A 19,911-nucleotide genomic window follows, 5' to 3' on the forward strand; every position below is an offset into this window, starting at 1 on the left:
TATTAAACAGAAGGCACAGATTGAGGACTAATTTGTTTTCACGGACGTGTCTTATTTTGAAAGAATGGAGTGATTGCTTCCACACGTGTCTTACCTACTTTACATGCCACAGATGGGCTTTCTGCTGCTTTTTTCACCCTTCAGTGGAAGATTCTGATTCTAAAAACCTTACTGAGAACAAACCATTTTTCAGCAGGAAGACTATAAAGTGCAGGAGCTGTAAAAATGTGCCCATAAATAGGTGGGATTTACAAAATGTAATGGACCCACTTGAGCCAATAGTGTATGTCCTCAACCTTCATGTACCGATGTGATTTCATACTTTAATCATCAACAAGGTTTACAATAATTCAATCCTTTGTAGAATTTTGAAGGCGATACATTATGTTCCGTCACCTTTAAAGGATTAGAAGAATGTTGAGTTCATGCCAAACACAAACACAGACATTCACTCTTTAAAGATTCGTAAAATGCTGTTTAGATTGCTCAGACTGCAGAACTAGTCCAACATGTGAAAAGCTCCCATTCACCTCTTAAAATGTGATTGGGAGGGCGCGGTCTCTGTCACTGATAACCTTGAGCTCAGACTAAATCACTAGATGGCGAGAAGGAGAGGCAGCGTGAGCCTCGACATCCGCATCAAGTATCTGAATTAGAGCTCCATAAAAGTACACTGAAAGTATGGCAAGAATGAGAGCTTGGCATCCGCCCTGTCTTAGCCGGTGTTATCTATCAACCTTGACCTATGACCTTGACCTGCCGTTACACTTGAGAACATCGCCAGGAACTACAAACCACAAAGTCACAAGCAAACTGGAAGGAGGGCAGAGAGGGATTTTCATACGCCACTGACTGACCTGTTGTAGATGAAAGGCTGCAGTATGGATTGATTTTCTTTTGTTCAGCAAGGGTAAATTTCGAGTGCAAGCCTGGTATTAAAAAAAAAAATGTGTTTGAAGTGGGATGGAAGTGGGTTTAGGACAGCTTTGCAAGATTAGGGGGCAAAACTAATTCAAGGGGTGAAAAAAGAAAAGAAATATTGCCCTACCTGAGGGCCATAGGGGCTGGTTAATGACCAGCATCAAGTTAATTCTGCCTGACCACACAGGCAAGCTTTCCTGAGAGGCCTTCTTAGCTCAGCGGTTTTACAATCAAAAATGGTAAAAATGGAATGTGGTAAGAGTGAATTTGAAAATTTGTGTCCGATGACACACCCCACTGAAAGAAAAGATCTGACCTCCATCAAAGCATAGAGTCATGGTACAATGGCATGAAAATCAGGGCTCCTTCATTTCACAGAATTCTTAGTGAAGGTTTTTGAAGAGATGTGGGGAGACTGTACCCTAAGATAGATGAGGATCACCCACCGTTTCCTTTTGGCAGGAGCATTTAAAGAGACCCTCAGACAAAATTTCAATCCCTGCACACTTTATCAGTTGAAGTAGGTGGAGAGTAGTTTGAGAGCTTCTGAAATTTTTCAAGCCACTGATACTCTCATTATATATATACTATATCAACGAGGATGGACATTTTTTAGGACTGTCTTGTAGGCATGACTGGAAAAGGTTCATATGTGTAAAAAAAAAAAAAAAAAAAAAAGAATCTGGAAATAGAGGCTGGTTCAGTTCATTTCTGTTTTTTCCGAGATCGTTTGCAAACAAGTCCGATCGTCAAGTTTTCCAAAATAACATTACTTTGCCATAGCAACGAGGCAGAGATTCAAAAAGGAAGCATAAACTTATTAACTGTTAGTCATGGATCAGGGCGTGGGGCCAACAATGATCCTTAGAAAAGCCCATGGTTTATTGCTGCATCTTGGCCCCGTGTTGCTCCCTGCTTCCTGTGAGCAAAGTTGATTATTAATGGACCCTTAATTCTTGGCTGAAGACAGAAGGTATGAGAACATCTGGGTTAAAAAATAGGTTTATGGATTTACAGGCACGTCCTTGAGCAATATTTAATATTTCAGTATTAATACACTTAAAGGGTTCAGTATGTCGATAAGATTAGGACGTCGTATATCAGCATTTGTGACCATCAGGGTGAAGCAGAAAGTTGCTACACATGTGAATGTCCCGGTTACTGATGAGATCTGACCTGACGGTGGTTTGAATGCCCTTGACCCCTTATCAACAGACTCCTTCCTGGTAATCACAGTGCTTAATTTTTAAATCTAAATCAAATACTGTGCCGGGAAGTCAGAGGGAGAAAAAAGTCACAATCAACAGTGAAAAAAAAAAAAAAAGTAAAATAAATGAATAAATAAATAAATAAAAACTGATGCATGCAGGGTTTTTTTACACTGATTAATCAGGGAGTTCACGACGGTAACAGGAAATCAGCAGAGGGAGGAGCAGTTTGCTTCCCTGCAGCTTCACTTCCTCATTTTACTTCTTAGTGTAGATTGCTGGAAATGGAAAGGAAATGGGAAAAGGGATGAAGGTCCGCTTTAAAATGCACAGACAGATTAACCGACCAATATTCTGTCTTTTTGTTGATCTTGTCTTCTCCCTTTCAATAATGTGGACAGTGTCATACTGACACACAGAGCTTTAATTTAGCCATATTCCTTTGAAAGGCACACTTTGGTTGTGAGGCTTACAAAAATCATGTGTGAATATTTAAAGCGAGGTCAAGCAGACTTCAGCATTTCTCTCTTCTTTTGTAATTTTTGAAAAGATACAAATTTGTATTTCATCTAAAATAAGCAAACAAGAGATTCATGGATGACTTCAGTGGTTTAAAAAAAAAAAGAATGACAAAAAATTAGCAAAAAAATATTAGAGAAAAATTGTAATGAATCTGACAGTAAAAGTTCCAGATCTAGGGGAAAGATTTCAATGAATCTGACATTTTAAAAAAAGATTCCAGATCTATTGAAATATTACTCATTTATTTAAATATGTCTCATTCTGGGAGGTCTTGGATCCTGCTCCAACTGATCCAACTTAAATTAATTCCTTGTGATGTCATTCCAGAGATGGAACACCTTTAACACATTATGCTTTATCTACCTATGTGAGCGATTGTATAATCTCCTAGAGAACTGGACAAAATATGTGCATAGTAAAAAGCAATAGGTAACAGTGTGACAAAACATTAACTGAATCCATACATACTTGAGGAGCTCTACCACCTTGCAGTGTAAATACAGATTTTTGACACGTCGCTGTGGAGTCACACACCTGTTTTGTTTCATAGTGAACCCTCTATAAAAATGTTTGCACAGACCCGAATGGGTCAGTTTATAAGTGACTCACTTCCAGTGGAATTCATCACACGCCTTTGACGCCGGAGACACAGATAAAATGTAGATTATCTGTGGAGATATCATGGTGGTGGTGGTGGTAGTGGTGGGGGGAACAGGGGGTTTCTTAACAGATAACTATAGATGAGCACTGTAAGAGAGTCATCCTATTCCTCTAAAGCAAATGTAAAGGTAATAGCTGGTCCCTATTGAACACACTACTTTAGGCTGGACAAGCTGTGAGAGCCCTAGTATTTGTTTTGGGCCACCTGCTGTATTGACACATACCGACAGAGTTACAGCCATCCCACAATAGGAGGATCAAACGCCTGTTTGTTATCTCTCTTCCTCCATCTGTTCTTACATTGTACAGCACCATCTGACCACTACATGTACTTTTCAAATCTGTTTTTACAACTTAAACAAGTCACAATGTTCACCTATTGATTACATGAAATGATGCCAAGTATGACGGCAATTATCTTGTCCTTTTAGAATCTGAGGATTTTGTCAGCTATGATTGTCTGAATGAGACTGTGTCACAGAAAGTTATAAGTTAAATAGTTAAGTTAAGCAATGTTTTGAGAATGTGTTCTTTTGTTTAGACTCTCCTCATCTCGTGTCCTTGGCAAAGGGAACAGTGTGACACTAGAGGAAAGAAATTTGTTAGTCTAAAAGTTTTACTCCTGACTTGTTTAAATAAATTCCATTTCTCCTAAACAAATGTCTATGATCGCACAAAAAATGGGAATTAATAAATGAAATAAATAAATATATATATAAATAAATAAATTAAATAAATAAAATTCACTGAATGGGCATCACAGGAATCTGCCAAATCTGTCAACCCCTCCTCTGACTAGTGGTAGAGGCCTCCTGATTAAAACATTCAGTGAGCTCACTGTGTTTATCAGGTTACTAATGTCCCATCTCAGTGTCTCAGACTGCAGCTTCATAATATCATTAGCACCCGTGGATTTGCTGCCACAATCTTTGGAATCCTGTCAGCCAAGTCACACACTGTGCTGTGCAGTGCTCTTACGTTTTTACTGAACACACTTCTCACATCCTTTACAGCAATTTTTTTTGTGTGCTTGTGTTCTTCTAAACTTCTTTTGATACCTGTGTTTTGTCACAAAAAGTTTTGATCAATTAAAAAAAATCTCTTTAAACTGTACGTATTTGTCACTTATCATGTTCACATCAACCAAAAGATTGTTTATATCATCAAACTGTAAAGCCTTTGTTTACCCTGATATTTGTGATTTTTATGATTTAGCAACTCTAAACCCTGACCTTTCCTATCACTATTTACTGTAACTCTGCAGGCTGCTGTCGTCACCTGTACAATATTTTTACGCAAAAGACCCAGTCCAACCCCTTTTGTAGCTTCTTGTCCTCCCAGTCCTCCTTCCCCACCCACGACTGAGATTAACTGGTGAGGCGATGGGGCTATATATGCTCAAAACCCACTGCTGTGCTCTTAGAGTGACACAGGAAGACATATACCTCTACGTTGATGGTCACAGGGTGACATTAGCTGCATTTTCACTGTGAAGCCATACAACAGTTACTGCTCATCAGTCACTCTTTAAATCATCAAAAGGAAAGAGTATTAGCAACGGGAGAGCGGCTTAAAGACTGTCGGGAAGGGATCAGCTATGCTTGGAGAAACCCACGCAAATTTATTGGTCACAGTGACTCTACTCTTTCTAACTAAGACGGTGACTCAGTGCAGGTGGGTCTCAGGATAACTTGACTGTTGAAAGATTCTTTTTTTTTTATTTAATTATTATCATGATTCCTCTTTTTTTTTTTCTCTCAAATCAATCAAGATGTGTTTAAAAAATAACCTCCTCTCATTGTTCTGTAATTTCAGGGCAGAAGATGCCTTGTCATTTCTTACTTTACCGGACTGGAAGACAAACTCAGGTACAAAGTTTCATAGTTTTACCCAGATTAGGTCTGCAAATTGTGACATTTTATTTTTTTAATGAGAGAAATATTTTCTTATTATATAAGATCTACGATTACTCATTTTAAGATTTTACCATGAATGGATTTAAATAGAGTTAAATATTGTACATATAATTGGATCCCCACTCCCACCCCCCACCCCCCTTTTGTTTTTTTGCACTAGAATATGTTACAAAGTGTTTCTACGACAGAAACAACATGATCTGTGACTGGATGAGGAACCAGCCAACTGCCTCTGCAAAAGGTATAGAAAATAACAGGAATTATTATTATTTATTAAAATGGTAATTAATCAAATACATTAAATCTAACAAAGAAATTCAAAAGCAGGTGTTTTGAGAAGAAAAGGCAGATTGGAGTTGCACAGAGAAATAGTTAATCTGACATAACATTTAATTGAGTCCCACCCTTTTGGAGAGGTTTGGAACATAGGTCCACAGTTCTGTTATAATCTACAAACAAGCTGTGACTGAATCCATATCTCACTCCATATCACTAAATGATCTGTAACAGACTAATATGCTTTTATGGCCTGGCGTTCTCCCAGAGGCAATCGGAATGAAGGGCTCACACTAAGGTTTCCAGTTTAGCACAAAAACCTACAAACAGGTCTTTTGCATTCAATGATGATTACCTCAACAGATGGCTTTTTTTCCTTACAAGGAATGTTCGTTACTTCAAATTTTAAGGAACTTGTGTTGAAATAAAAATATTTAGCCATTTATATTTGGTGAAAAGAGTTACAGAAAGTTACAGATAGAGTTAGGAAACAAAGTTTTAATTGGAACTATTTAAAAACTGAGTTTTGTAATATAGATGGAAGCATCCAGTGTATGAAGTTCTCTTATGGGTTTTTACATCTCCAGGTAATGTGAGTATTTTAGAGAGTGGTCCACTCAGACTGGAGTGGGACGCCTGTTTGGAGTTTTGGTACCTGGACCCAGTCACAGCGGGAGGCTCAGAACTCCACGTCCAGCTGAAAAGCAGCATTGGTCTGAAGGAAATCTGGGCCTCACCTTTCTTCCCCAGGAATTTTTGGAAACAAGTGTTTATCCCCATAAGCATCACTGTACCTGGGACTAAGGTGAAGCAGCATGGAGCGACCTAATTCTGCTGTAAAATGTCATAATACATATGTTTAAACAGCTGATCTGCTTTGATATCAGGTTGTGTTTGAAGTGGCTTCAGCAGCATCCACAGAGGAGGGGATCACACTGAACCGGATAGGCGTAAGAAGAGGCTCCTGTGGTAAATCAAATTTTACTATATTTAACACAACTTTTCTCCTCAATTCATAAAGTAATACATTAAAACAAATAATTTCCATGGCTGTATTTCATCTTTTTTTGGTGAAGTGTAATGAAAGATTTTCTTTTGTTGTTCACTGACAATGAAGAAAATGACTACTTATATGAATAATATGAGCGCTAACAGAGGTAAAATAGCTTATTCACATTCTCTACAGGACACCAGTGTGAATCCAACACAGAGCTGTGGACGGATGAAAGGACACACTGCCACTGCTCTGCTGGCCAGCTTCTCTGCTCTCCTTCTCAATGCCCCCAGGGCCAAGTGTGTGCTTCTCAAAGAGAGAGCTTCAGTGGGCACTCTGCTATCGGGACGTGCACCATACACAGCAACACCGACTGCAGCACTTTTGACGGTGTGCTTTTTCGCTTCATGGTCCCCTGCACCGTCACACTTGCTAAGACATGCTTGTCCAGCAAGGCCCTGCCTGAGTTCAGCGTAGAAGTGGTCAATGAGCGGGACGGGAACTCATCTCTGCCAGCCATTCATCAGGTTGTTGTGGAAATAGGGCACTACAGAGTGTCCCTGATGAGCAGGCAGACACGCCGGGTCGTGGTGAGTGTTTATAAAATCTTGGATCAAGCAGTTCCAATACATATAGCTCACTGTAATGATAAAATAATCCATTCTGGGATTCATAGTAGACTTATCAGCCTTATCAGTTTTCAAGGGTATAACTTCAGAATACCTGATTACAGTAAAGAAATCTAATCTTTACATTCTGCAGGTTAATGGAGTCTGGAAGAAGCTTCCACTGAAGCTCAACAATGACTCTGTGATGATCCAGAGCAACCCTGCCGCGGTGTTACTGAAAACCAACTTTGGTCTTTCCGTCTCATATGACAAAAGTGGCGCCGTTCACATCAACCTGCCCCCTAATTACTCAGATCAAGTTTGTGGCTTCTGTGGTAACTTTAATCACCTCAGCGAAGATGACTACAGAAAACCTGATGGCACAGATGCCCCAGATGCTACATCTCTGGCTGAGAGCTGGCAGCCTGGTCAAAGCACGTCCTCCTGTGAAACCATTCTGGTGCCTTATCACTGTGACCCAATGGAGGAGGATAAGTATGCCAGTGAGCTGTACTGTGGAGGCCTCTTTTCTATAGCTGGACCCTTTGCTGAGTGCCTACCAGTTCTGGGGGCACAGAGTTACTTCAGGGGATGTGTGGTTGGGATGTGCTCCTCTCATGGCGACCCAGCAGTACTATGTGACACATTGCAAGCCTATGCCGATGTCTGCCAGGAGGCTGGGGTTGACATACCTGCATGGAGGAACTCTGAATTCTGCCGTAAGTTGTGACATCGCTTCCTGTTTTTATTCTTTTACTTCTTGGTATTGAAAGGGGAAATGTATATTTATTAATATGGCAATTAAAATAATGCGTTCCGCTGGTTCCTTCCTTTTCAGCTCTTCAATGTGGTGAGAACAGCCACTATAACCCCTGTGCTGATGGCTGTCCAGAGATGTGCACCAACCTGGATATAGTGGGCTCCTGTGGAAGTTGTGTGGAAAGATGTGAGTGCATATCTGGCTTCAAACTCAGCGGGGGAAAGTGTGTCCCAGCAGGAGACTGTGGGTGCTGGAGTGGTGGAAAGCATTATGAGGTAAATAGTGAAGAATAGGGAGCAATTTTATATTCACTTACTTGCTTCCCCAGTGCAAGAACTTAATCACACACCTCCTATTTGCCTGCAGAAAGGAGAAAAATGGATAGAAGGAGATTGCACGGAGACGTGCCAGTGCATGGGCGATAATGTTGTGCAGTGCAACCCAATGCAATGTCCAAAAAATGAGGTCTGCAAAGTCAAGGATGGGGTCAAAGACTGCTTCCCTCTCAACATCACCACCTGCAGCATCTATGGTGATCCACACTATCTCACCTACGATGGGATGGCTTACAGTTTTCAGGGGGGTTGCAGCTACACTCTGACAACCACGTGCGGAGATGAGAGCACAGTCCAGTTCACCGTTATAGGTCACAACATGCATCCTTCCCTCCAGAACTTCACCCGGTCCAAGTTAGAAGCTGTGACTCTTGTGGTTGGTGATCTACGCCTCACCATGAATCAGACCAGGGAGGCATATGTAAGCATGAAGCTTGTAATTCTCTGCTCTTTATGATGGATGAGAAAAATATTTCACAAGCAAATGTGGCTGTAAAAAGTGTGTGTGTTCATCAGTTGTGTCTCATTGTCTCATGACCTGAAAGTGGCCAGCTGGCTGCATGTGGAGTGTCACTGGCCTGTATTATCTGCTGTAATTCATTAATGATAATGGCCAATTATTAGCAGCACACCCTTGTTTATCAGGGTCAGTAATTACTGTGTGTCACTGGAGGAAGTTCCTCACAAATACTCACACTAAGAACTGACCCACTCGACTTTGCTCCGATCAGCGAGTTGGTAGCTAATTTGTTGCTATATATTGTATATCCCAATGAAAATATGTGCATACATGAAAATGTATAAACTTAATGTAATTGATGTATTGTCTTCACTATAGGTGGATGATGTTGGTATTCAACTTCCCTATTCCAAGAAAGGCCCCTACGGCACAGTGTCAGTGTACAAAAACAGTAATTATATTATTTTGGAGGCGACCTTTGGCCTCAGAATGATGATCGATGGGCAGAACAGACTCTTCCTCCAGGTCGATGAGCGCTTCAAGTATGAACTGTGTGGACTGTGCGGCACCTTCTCAGAGCATCAGGACGATGACTTTGTAACACCTGGAGGCCAAAATGCTACTGGACCGTTTGAGTTCGGTGACAGCTGGAGGCTGGAAAGCAACAACGAGTGAGTCATCTTGTTCGAGAAATTGTCTATGGACCTTTTTGTAAACGTTTAATGAATGTTCCAACATTTTAATATATGCAATGTCTCTAAAAAGGAAAACTACTGTACAACAGCAAGTTGGATTTAGCCGTAGTAGTTTCTTATTCTCCTTTCGACTTTTCCTAAGTTTAACGCTAAGAACCAACCGAATGGCATGTTGACCGAATAAACTAATATGATGAATGTGGAAAACATATGCTAACTATGTCAGTGTCATCACGAATAAATGAACCACTGTGAAAAAACATCAAATACATGAATTATGCTTTGTCAATGTGGTTTCTACATTACAATGAGGTAATAACCACCGTTAACAATCTGTTTGCGTGACTAGTTTGTTGATAATCACACACAAAAAAGGTTCTTGTCTACTTACTAGCTAAACATTACATAGTTTATTACTTTGTTAGTCATATTAATTAAATTAATTGAATATATACACATAATACTTGCTTAAAAAATGTATACACAGACCTCCTTATTTTGCCATCTAACATTAAATTTAATTTTAAACCAGTTGCTATAGAGTCATTAAGTGAAACTGAAGAATAATAAGCTTTTCCTGAACCTTATTTTGACATTTTACTTTGTGATTTTTCTCCTCCAGGTGTATCATCTATCCAAATAACCCTAAACTTTGTGATTATGCTGAGGAAGATAAAGCCTACAGAGAGTGCAACGTGCTACTAAGGGACGTATTCAAAACCTGCCATGAACCTGTTCACCCAAGCATATACATCAGCAGTTGCGTGTACGACTACTGTGCTACAAGCGGTGACCAACAGACCTTGTGTGAATCGCTGAAGTCCTATGTAGCTGCATGCCAGGTTGCAGGACTCAAGCTTCCACACTGGCAGACAGACACAGCATGTGGTGAGTGATATTTGACACTCCATGTTTTGTTGGGTGCCAAATAGTCAATAGTTGCGAACTCATTTATTTTCTTTTTATTTGTTTTTTACTTGTTTGTTTGTTTGTTTGTTTGTTTTTTGGCGTTTTGTTTTGTTTTTGTCCACGTTTCAGCTGACCTCTCAACAACGTCAGCTCCTCCAACAACTTCTACCTCTCCAACACCAGATCAAACTTGTAAGACCACTAAGGGTTCTAAGGGTTTATTTATTACTGAGCGATAATCCAATTTATAATTATTTCTTTCCAAACCAAAAATCACATCTCACCATGCCTGCCTCCCAATAGGACTTTCCTTTTACAGATTTAATATATGAATACATCTGAAAAATATTTCTAACTTAATGTAATTGTTAATATCATTTTTTTGTTTTGTAAACTAAAAACTATTGCATTGTGTTTATTTGTTTTTTCATAGTCTGCCCCTTGAATTGCAACTTTGAAAAAAATCTGTGTGGGTGGGAACAACTCATACAGGACAGTTTTGATTGGACAAAAAATTCAGGACCCACACCATCAAATCTAACTGGTCCAACCAAAGACCACACCACTGGAGGTAAGCTCAAACTCTCAACTTGACATGATATCTGTAATATTGCTTCCTTTATTTAATGACTTTTCCTGTGTGTTGTTCTATTTTGATATTTGTTTCACATATTTGCATTTATCTTTTAGCTGGTTTCTACATGTATATTGAGGGTGACAATGTAACCCATGGAGATTCAGCCCGTCTGTTGAGCTCAACGTGCCACTACAATGGCCCGCTCTGCCTGCATTTCTGGTACCATATGTATGGTTCAGCTAAAGCCATGGCTCTAAATATGTACTTGCTCAAGGCAAATAAAGCTACAAAGGTCTGGGCCTTGAAAAACAACCAGGGGCCCCAATGGCATCCAGGATATATCGATATCAGAGTACCAGGTCCATTTCAAGTAAGGACATATCTTGACAATATATGTTTCTTGCAAATACTAATGACAATATACACAAAGAAATATATGATTTTGTTACCTCTTCCAGATTATAGTGGAAGGTATTCGAGGCTCTAACGCCCAGTCAGATGTGGCCATAGATGACATTTCCATCCATTTTGGCTCATGCTCAGGTGACATTCTGTGATATTCATTCACAAATGAGAAAAGATACCTATGAGCATAAAAACAGTGTCAGTCTTTATTAAAAGTGAGCTTCCTTCCACAGCTGCAGAAGTCATCCCATCACATTCAGGTTAGTACACAGTGGCTGCATTTTATGGGGCATTTGTTTCTGCATTGAAAAGATGAAGTTGGTTACAGATTAACTAATCCCTCCCAATAAATACTGATAGTGCCGTTCCTAATTCTGACTGTATTTACAGATTTAGTATTTTATTACGTTGCATAAAGGCCAAAATACTAGATTTTTTGACCAATGTTTCCGTTATAGTTTGTGATTTCCATTGCAACTTTGACAACAACCTGTGTGGCTGGAATCAGATGCTCACAGATGCTTTTGATTGGACATGGCAAAATGGTTCAACTCCTACCCAGAATACTGGTCCATCTGCTGATCACACTGGTGGTAATACACTGTTTTTCTATGTGCAAGATAATGTACAGCTGTATGGCTCAAACGCACTTGAAAAGTTTGATGGTAGCATTGTTTTCTAGATGGTCACTATCTTTATATCGAGGCCAGCAGCGTGACACATGGAGACACAGCTCGTCTCATCAGCTCAGAGTGTCCTGACTCAGGTCCTCAGTGTCTACATTTTTGGTATCACATGTATGGTTCAGCGAACACAATGGGCCTGAATGTCTATTTGCTCCAGAACAAAAAAGCAGATGTTGTTTGGAGCAAAAGGAACAATCAAGGAAATGTGTGGCATTTGGTTCAAGTGGACATGACAACAACAGGAGCTTTCCAGGTGAGATACATCCGACCAATTATTCAGTGAGGTAGTAATGATAGAGTAGTAACAAAAAAGAACATCTTAGACATAACATCTAAAAATATTTTGCCTGACTTAGATCATCATTGAAGGGCGTAGAGGCTCCAACGAAGAGTCTGATGTGTCCATAGACGATGTAAACCTTTATAGTGAACGATGTTCCGGTAAGAAACTTACATACGGAACAAGCACTTTTAAACCTTGAAAACCTTTCACTTATTTCAAAGGCTGTGAACCTTGAAATGTTTTTAAATACTTTCAATTATTTTCCTTTATTGCAGATGTGAGTGTTCCTGTTACAAGACCCCCAAAACCTGATTTAGGCACTGCAGTTCCTTCAACTGTCTTTGTGCCAATCACTACAGCTTCAGAGCATCCTCCGGTTAATGTTACTGCCCAGTTCCTCAGTACAACCTTGCCCCCCACAGTGGAAGCAACAACCAGTGTCATTAACGGGGACAGCAATGTTGAAACTTCAGGTAAGACCCCACACCCATATGCAGGTGTGGTATTGGATACCATACCTGCAATCAAACGTTGTTAATTTCTTATTTCAGTAATCTTAAATTATATCTGACTTCTCTTCCCAGCATGTCAACTCAACTGTAATTTTGAAAAAAATCTATGTCAATGGAGTCAACTTCTCACTGATGTTTTTGATTGGACAAGGCTTCGGGGCTCCACTCCTACTACAATGACAGGCCCTTCATCAGATCACACCTCTGGAGGTACAATAATGCACTGGCATGAATGGATTTGTGATTACATTTACCTGACAGGGAAAAAATTAAATGGTGCACTTCAGTTAACTACTAAAAACACAAACAAAGCAATGCTAGCTTATTAAACAAGAAAGGGGGAGAAAGACCTCCTGATGAAATGCATAGCAGTTCTTTCAGCCTCTTGAGGACATGCCAGGAGATCTACTAGATATCAATTTGTGATAAATTACCTTTCAGTGTTTACCATACACTATAAATGCAGTAATCAGCAATCATCTGTAGATGCAGCTGGACTTTGAATGTAACATTAAATTCTAAATCCTAGCATTAATTTAACATAGTCAACTCTTATATCTTCAACCAGATGGTCACTATCTGTACATCGAGGCCAACAGCGTGACACATGGAGACACAGCTCGTCTCATCAGCTCAGAGTGCTCTGACTTTGGTCCTCAATGTCTGCAGTTCTGGTATCACATGTATGGTTCAGCAGATACAATGGGCCTCCATGTCTACTTACTTCAGAACAGAAAAGCTGTTGCTGTGTGGCGTAAGAGGAACAATCAAGGAAACATGTGGCACCTGGCTCAGGTGGACTTGACAACAACAGAGGCTTTCAAGGTCAGATACGTCCCACTAAATTGTCAGTTATGTAGTAACGTAATGATTTAGTATTGACCTCGACACTCCATTTCAGATTATTTTTGAGGGGCGGAGAGGCTCCAATGATCGCTCCGATGTCGCCATAGATGACGTGTCACTTTACCATGGGCACTGCAAAGGTGAGTATGTCCTCAAACTGACCTTGAATTTCTAAAGATAAGATGAGATATTTACTTTATTCTTCCCAAACTAGGATAGTAGAAAATCTTTAATGCACATTTAGGTTACAGTAATATCAATTCATAAAAAGTAATTGATTTTGAATTGTTGTTACAGACCTGGCTAAGCCAACAGTTCTGGCTTCCACATCCATTCCAGGACACAGCACAGCTGTGACACAACTGCAAACATCCATTCCTTCAGAAACACAACCAACAACTACTACAAGAACAACCAGAGCCACAACTGCATTTAACACACAAGTCCCTATTACATCTGCAACAACTTTAACCACAGAAACTTCTAATCCTGATGTCCCAACATCAGGTACACAAGCAACAATCACATCAGGACCAATAAGAACAACCACAACTGGACCTAAAACAACAGTTCATCCCCAGTCACCAACAACAGTACTTTCCACAGGAGTTGAAACGTCTCAGCAACCTGGAACAGACGTGACAGAAAGACCCCAAACAACAAGACCAAAACAACCAGTTACATCTACAAATGAGCCACCACCTCAAACGACTGCTGGACCACAACCACAAAGCACAGTTCAAACACAACCTTTAACTGACACTAACACAAAACCTTCAACTACAGCTGGACTACAACCTCCATCAACAGGTGGACTACACCCTTCCAGCACAGCTCAGCCACAATCTCAAACAACAGTTCAGACCCAACCTTCAACCAAAACTCAGGCACAAACAACACTTAGTCCACAATTATCAACAACAGCTCATCCTTCAGCTACAGCTAGACCAAAACCTCCAAGTACAGCTCAAACACAGCATTCAACTACAGATAGACCACAACCTCCAAGTACAGCTCATATGCCACCTTCAACTTCAGCTAGACCACAACATACCAGCACAGCCCATACTCAAACTTCAGCTTTAGGTACAGAACAGCCTCCAAGCACAGATCAACCACAACCAACATTAACAGGTGGCCCACATTCTTCAAGCCCAGCTCGTACACAATCTTCAACAACAGCTATACCAAAACATCCAAGCACAACCTATACTCAAACTTCAACTTCAGGCAGACCACAACCTCCAAACACAGCTCACACACAAAACTCAACTACAGATAGATCGCAACCACCAAGCACAGCTCATATGCCATCTTCAACTCCAGCTAGACCACAACATCCCAGCACAGCCCATACTCAAACTTCAGCTTTAGGTACAGAACAGCCTCCAAGCACAGATCAACCACAACCAACATTAACAGGTGGCCCACATTCTTCAAGCCCAGCTCTTACACAATCTTCAACAACTGCTATACCAGAACATCCAAGCACAACCTATACTCAAACGTCAACTTCAGGCAGACCACAACCTCCAAACACAGCTCACACACAACACTCAACTTCAGGTAGATCACAACCTCCAAGCACAGCTCATATGCCATCTTCAACTTCAGATAGACCACAATACCCCAGCACAGCCCATACTCAAACTTCAGCTTTAGGTACAGAACAGCCTCCAAGCACAGATCAACCACAACCACCATTTACAGGTGGCCCACATTCTTCAAGCCCAGCTCGTACACAATCTTCAACAACAGCTATACCAGAACATCCAAGCACAACCTATACTCAAACTTCAACTTCAGGCAGACCACAACCTCCAAACACAGCTCACACACAACACTCAACTACAGATAGATCACAACCTCCAAGCACAGCTCATAAGCCATCTTCAACTTCAGATAGACCACAACATACTAGCACAGCCCATACTCAAACTTCAGCTTCAGGCAGACCACAACCTCCAAACACAGCTCACACACAACACTCAACTACAGATAGATCACAACCTCCAAGCACAGCTCATATGCCATCTTCAACTTCAGATAGACCACAATACCCCAGCACAGCCCATACTCAAACTTCAGCTTTAGGTACAGAACAGCCTCCAAGCACAGATCAACCACAACCGCCATTTACAGGTGGCCCACATTCTTCAAGCCCAGCTCGTACACAATCTTCAACAACAGCTATACCAGAACATCCAAGCACAACCTATACTCAAACTTCAACTTCAGGCAGACCACAACCTCCAAACACAGCTCACACACAACACTCAACTACAGATAGATCACAACCTCCAAGCACAGCTCATAAGCCATCTTCAACTTCAGATAGACCACAACATACTAGCACAGCCCATACTCAAACTTCAGCTTTAGGTACAGAACAGCCTCCAAGCACAGATCAACCACAACCAACATTAACAGGTGGCCCACATTCTTCAAGCCCAGCTCGTACACAATCTTCAACAACTGCTATACCAGAACATCCAAGCACAACCTATACTCAAACTTCAACTTCAGGCAGACCACAACCTCCAAACACAGCTCACACACAACACTCAACTACAGATAGATCACAACCTCCAAGCACAGCTCATATGCCATCTTCAACTTCAGATAGACCACAACATACTAGCACAGCCCATACTCAAACTTCAGCTTTAGGTACAGAACAGCCTCCGAGCACAGATCAACCACAACCACCATTAACAGGTGGCCCACATTCTTCAAGCCCAGCTCGTACACAATCTTCAACAACAGCTATACCAGAACATCCAAGCACAACCTATACTCAAACTTCAACTTCAGGCAGACCACAACCTCCAAACACAGCTCACACACAACACTCAACTACAGATAGATCACAACCTCCAAGCACAGCTCATATGCCATCTTCAACTTCAGATAGACCACAACATACCAGCACAGCCCATACTCAAACTTCAGCTTTAGGTACAGAACAGCCTCCAATCACAGATCAACCACAACCACCATTAACAGGTGGCCCACATTCTTCAAGCCCAGCTCGTACACAATCTTCAACAACAGCTATACCAGAACATCCAAGCACAACCTATACTCAAACTTCAACTTCAGGCAGACCACAACCTCCAAACACAGCTCACACACAACAATCAACTACAGCTAAATCACCATCTCCAAGCACAGATCAACCACAACCGCCATTAACAGGTGGACTACACTCTTCAAGCACAAGTCACACACAATTTTCAACTACAGCCAGAACAGTACCTCCACGCACAGCCCAGTCTCAAACTTCAACTTCAGGTAGACCACAAACTCCAAACACAGCCCATACTCAAAATTCAACACAATCTTCCACTGAAAGTCAGTCACAAACACTTAGCACACCACAATCACTAACAACAGGTGTAACAAAACCTTCAACTGAAACTAGGCCACAACCTCCAGTGACCATTACACCACATTCAACCACAGGTACCAGACCTCTCTCTACAACTCCATCTATATCACAATCTACAACACCAGTATCAAGTGAGTCATTGATTTATTTCCCTGTACCACTTTACCTGAATTTCTATTTATACTTTATGCCTTTATGTTTGGCAAATTTAAACAATGTCACCTTTAAGTCCAGATACTCCAAGAATAACAAATAATGGATCCCTTATAGGCAGTACCAGTTAAATGTCTAGATGCATTTTAGTGTACATGTGAATGGGAATGTATGTCCTGTATATGTGGAATGTGGTATCTGTATGTTCATTGCATTTTACCATTTAAATTTTTGACATATTATTTTGGATATATTTTATATTATTATAATCTTTATCTACCTTTCTGTCTCCCTAGCGCCCCCCTGTACACAGAACAGTCATTATACCACTTGTGTCCCTGCTTGCAGTCCCACCTGTACAGACTTGAACGGCCCACCACGTTGCAATGATAGCAATGGTTGTGTGGAGGGATGTGTATGCAATGAGGGCTTTGTGCAGAAAGGAAGGTTTTGTGTTCCGATCCAGCAGTGTGGATGCGTAGAGAGGAACGGTGCCACACATCAGGTGAGTGATGGTTCAGATAGACAAATTTGATTTTCAAATAAACACTGCTTTTTTAGGGAGCCCAAGCACTGTTGAAAAACAGAGGTGGATGTGGGCATAACTTTCTCTTTGTTGTTAGTTCAATGAAGTGTGGTACACCGATCACTGCATCCACAAATGTGAATGTGAGGAACAAAATGGCGAGGGGAAGATTAACTGCGATTACGAGGAAGGATGTGTTGGAAATGCTGTCTGTCTTAAAAATGAGGAGGGAGACTATTACTGCCAATCAACAGGTGCCATAAACACTAATATTCAACTCTGTAGTGTATCTAAAACATATTCCTCTGTAACACATGAATTGCTCTCCGTTTGTTGATCAACAGGTGTCAATGAGTGCACCGTCAGGGGACATGTTGAGTACAAAACTTTTGATAAAATGAAGTATGATTTTGAAGGAGAACACTCGTATGTTCTGGTCCAGACCAGGAATTTGGCAGGCATCTTACCAGATATCTACGTCGAGGCGACCAATACACGCACTCTACATGATGACAGTGATAGTCATCATGGCGACAGCAGGAGTGAAGAAGACCACAGTCGCAGAGTCAAAGATGATGATGATGATGATGATGATGATGAAGAGAAAGATAACGATAATGATGCTGATGATGATGATAATGACGATGATAGCCATGATGATGATAGCCATGATGATGACAGCAAAGAGTATAACTACAAATTGAAGGAGCTTAAGATCAGAGTGCACAATCATACTGTGGAGCTGAAGGAGAAACGGAGACTTGTTGTAAGTACCAAGGGTATTTTCAAACAACTCACTGCCTCCATCTCATTTTCTTGCAGGACCTTTTTCAGTGGATGCAATATTTTTTTCATGTGATATTGTCATATCTGCCCGCCCACAAGCATTTGTTAAAGCACTGAGGGAAATAACTGTGCACCACATTTTTTCCATGAGGTGTAATGACAGCAGGGAGGCAGATGATATGTTATGAACAAAATAATACCGAGTCATATGTTATTTCCCCACTGGTGTTTTACACATTTCTTTGTGTATGAGAGAGCTTCAGAGAGAGAAAGAGGAAGTAAAACACTGCAATATCATTAAATGTATCCAAAAGTGAGACTTTATGATGTGACTATGATTTTAAATGTAGTTTTGTGAGTAGATTATTATCCCATATATGCAGAAAACACTGGTATGCAATTTGGAAAAAATTAAGATGCACCTAATGAGTCATTTCATGGATTTTATAAATATAGTTTGTTGATAAAAGTCAAAACTGATTCTCCAATAAGATTTTCAAAAAATATGAAAACTATGTTTTCAATATAACTGAACATGATGACATTATTTTTCATCATAGAAAAAAATTAGAGACGTTTTCAATAGGGGGCTTGAAATACTTCATTTCTTATGAATTAATCACTGTAGACCCGACACCTTGAAATCAAATACATACAGTAGGTGTAATCTTCAAGTGTATATTCAGAATATGTGTACATGAATAAATGCACAAAAATAGGTATTTATTTACAAATCCATTTCGCACTAATTAACTAAATAATTACAAGATATAGTCTCACAGCTCACATGTCATGTGTGGTAACTGTGCTGTTTAATGTCAGGCATATCTTGTAGACATTTTCCTAAAATCAAAGAAATATTCTTACATATCATCAAGTGCATTGACAAACTTTTTTTTTCTGTCTCTGTCTAGGTTGATGGGAGGAGAACTAAACCTCCGGTCTCACCAAGTCCTGGCTTAAACATCTATGTGCGTTTCTCTCGTATCTACCTGAAGACAGACTTTGGCCTCTCTGTGGAGTTCAACGGACACAGCTCTGCAGGTATTAATTTTTCACAAGTTTAATCCAAAAAAGCAGTAGTCCTGAATTTGTAGCATTCAAAAACATTGAATATGCATTTCATCATTCCAATCTCATGTACATGAATGAGCCATTTTCCCAAGAAGCAATTTACATACTGATCTAATTCACCCTGTTTGGCTGATTTTGTTCCTGCAGGGATCATTCTACCACGTATATACAGAAGGAAGGTGCGGGGTCTGTGTGGAAACTTTGACAGTCAAATGCAGGATGAATGGATAAAGCCAGATGGCACCAGAGCCAGGAGTGTTGAAGAGTTTGGAGATAGCTGGAGAGTGTGAACATTTGTGATATGGGATAAGACACGGACATTACAATCACAGCCCAGAAAAAGCTTCCATACTGTTAATAACTGTCATTTTACGAGAACAGGAAGAAACTGTCCAGATCAAAACATTC

General features: G+C 40.5%; 1 protein-coding gene and 1 long non-coding RNA gene across 2 annotated transcripts; both read left to right on the plus strand.

Moving 5' to 3' along the window:
- The first annotated feature begins 4,820 nt into the window (after positions 1-4,820).
- LOC137611839 (uncharacterized) lies at positions 4,821-5,411 on the plus strand. Its single transcript, XR_011038785.1, has 3 exons — positions 4,821-4,985; positions 5,127-5,179; positions 5,388-5,411. It is a non-coding gene; the product is annotated as an uncharacterized lncRNA (long non-coding RNA).
- An 11-nt stretch (positions 5,412-5,422) lies between these two features.
- On the plus strand, positions 5,423-19,798 carry wu:fb63a08 (mucin-2). The gene is made up of 27 exons (XM_068340992.1): positions 5,423-5,468; positions 6,091-6,308; positions 6,391-6,472; positions 6,690-7,087; positions 7,260-7,824; positions 7,944-8,140; positions 8,232-8,621; positions 9,039-9,331; positions 9,978-10,243; positions 10,394-10,456; positions 10,698-10,835; positions 10,955-11,211; positions 11,300-11,384; positions 11,480-11,506; positions 11,705-11,839; positions 11,929-12,185; positions 12,289-12,373; positions 12,491-12,688; positions 12,800-12,937; positions 13,296-13,552; positions 13,629-13,713; positions 13,871-17,095; positions 17,414-17,622; positions 17,741-17,897; positions 17,988-18,409; positions 19,344-19,473; positions 19,651-19,798. The coding sequence occupies exons 1-27, from the start codon at positions 5,423-5,425 to the stop codon at positions 19,791-19,793; spliced, it is 8,466 nt and encodes a 2,821-aa protein (XP_068197093.1). The 3' UTR covers positions 19,794-19,798.
- Positions 19,799-19,911: the final 113 nt, after the last annotated feature.

Source organism: Antennarius striatus, chromosome 18 (assembly GCF_040054535.1).
Source record: "Antennarius striatus isolate MH-2024 chromosome 18, ASM4005453v1, whole genome shotgun sequence".
NCBI lineage: Eukaryota > Metazoa > Chordata > Actinopteri > Lophiiformes > Antennariidae > Antennarius > Antennarius striatus.

Bases quoted from the DNA above. Each gene is read 5' to 3' on its own strand.
- wu:fb63a08 (XM_068340992.1), top strand. From the start codon at position 5,423: ATGATCTGTGACTGGATGAGGAACCAGCCAACTGCCTCTGCAAAAG. The intron at 7,088-7,259 runs GTGAGTGTTTAT...TACATTCTGCAG, and splicing joins GGCAGACACGCCGGGTCGTG to GTTAATGGAGTCTGGAAGAA. The intron at 10,457-10,697 runs GTAAGACCACTA...GTTTTTTCATAG, and splicing joins TCCAACACCAGATCAAACTT to TCTGCCCCTTGAATTGCAAC.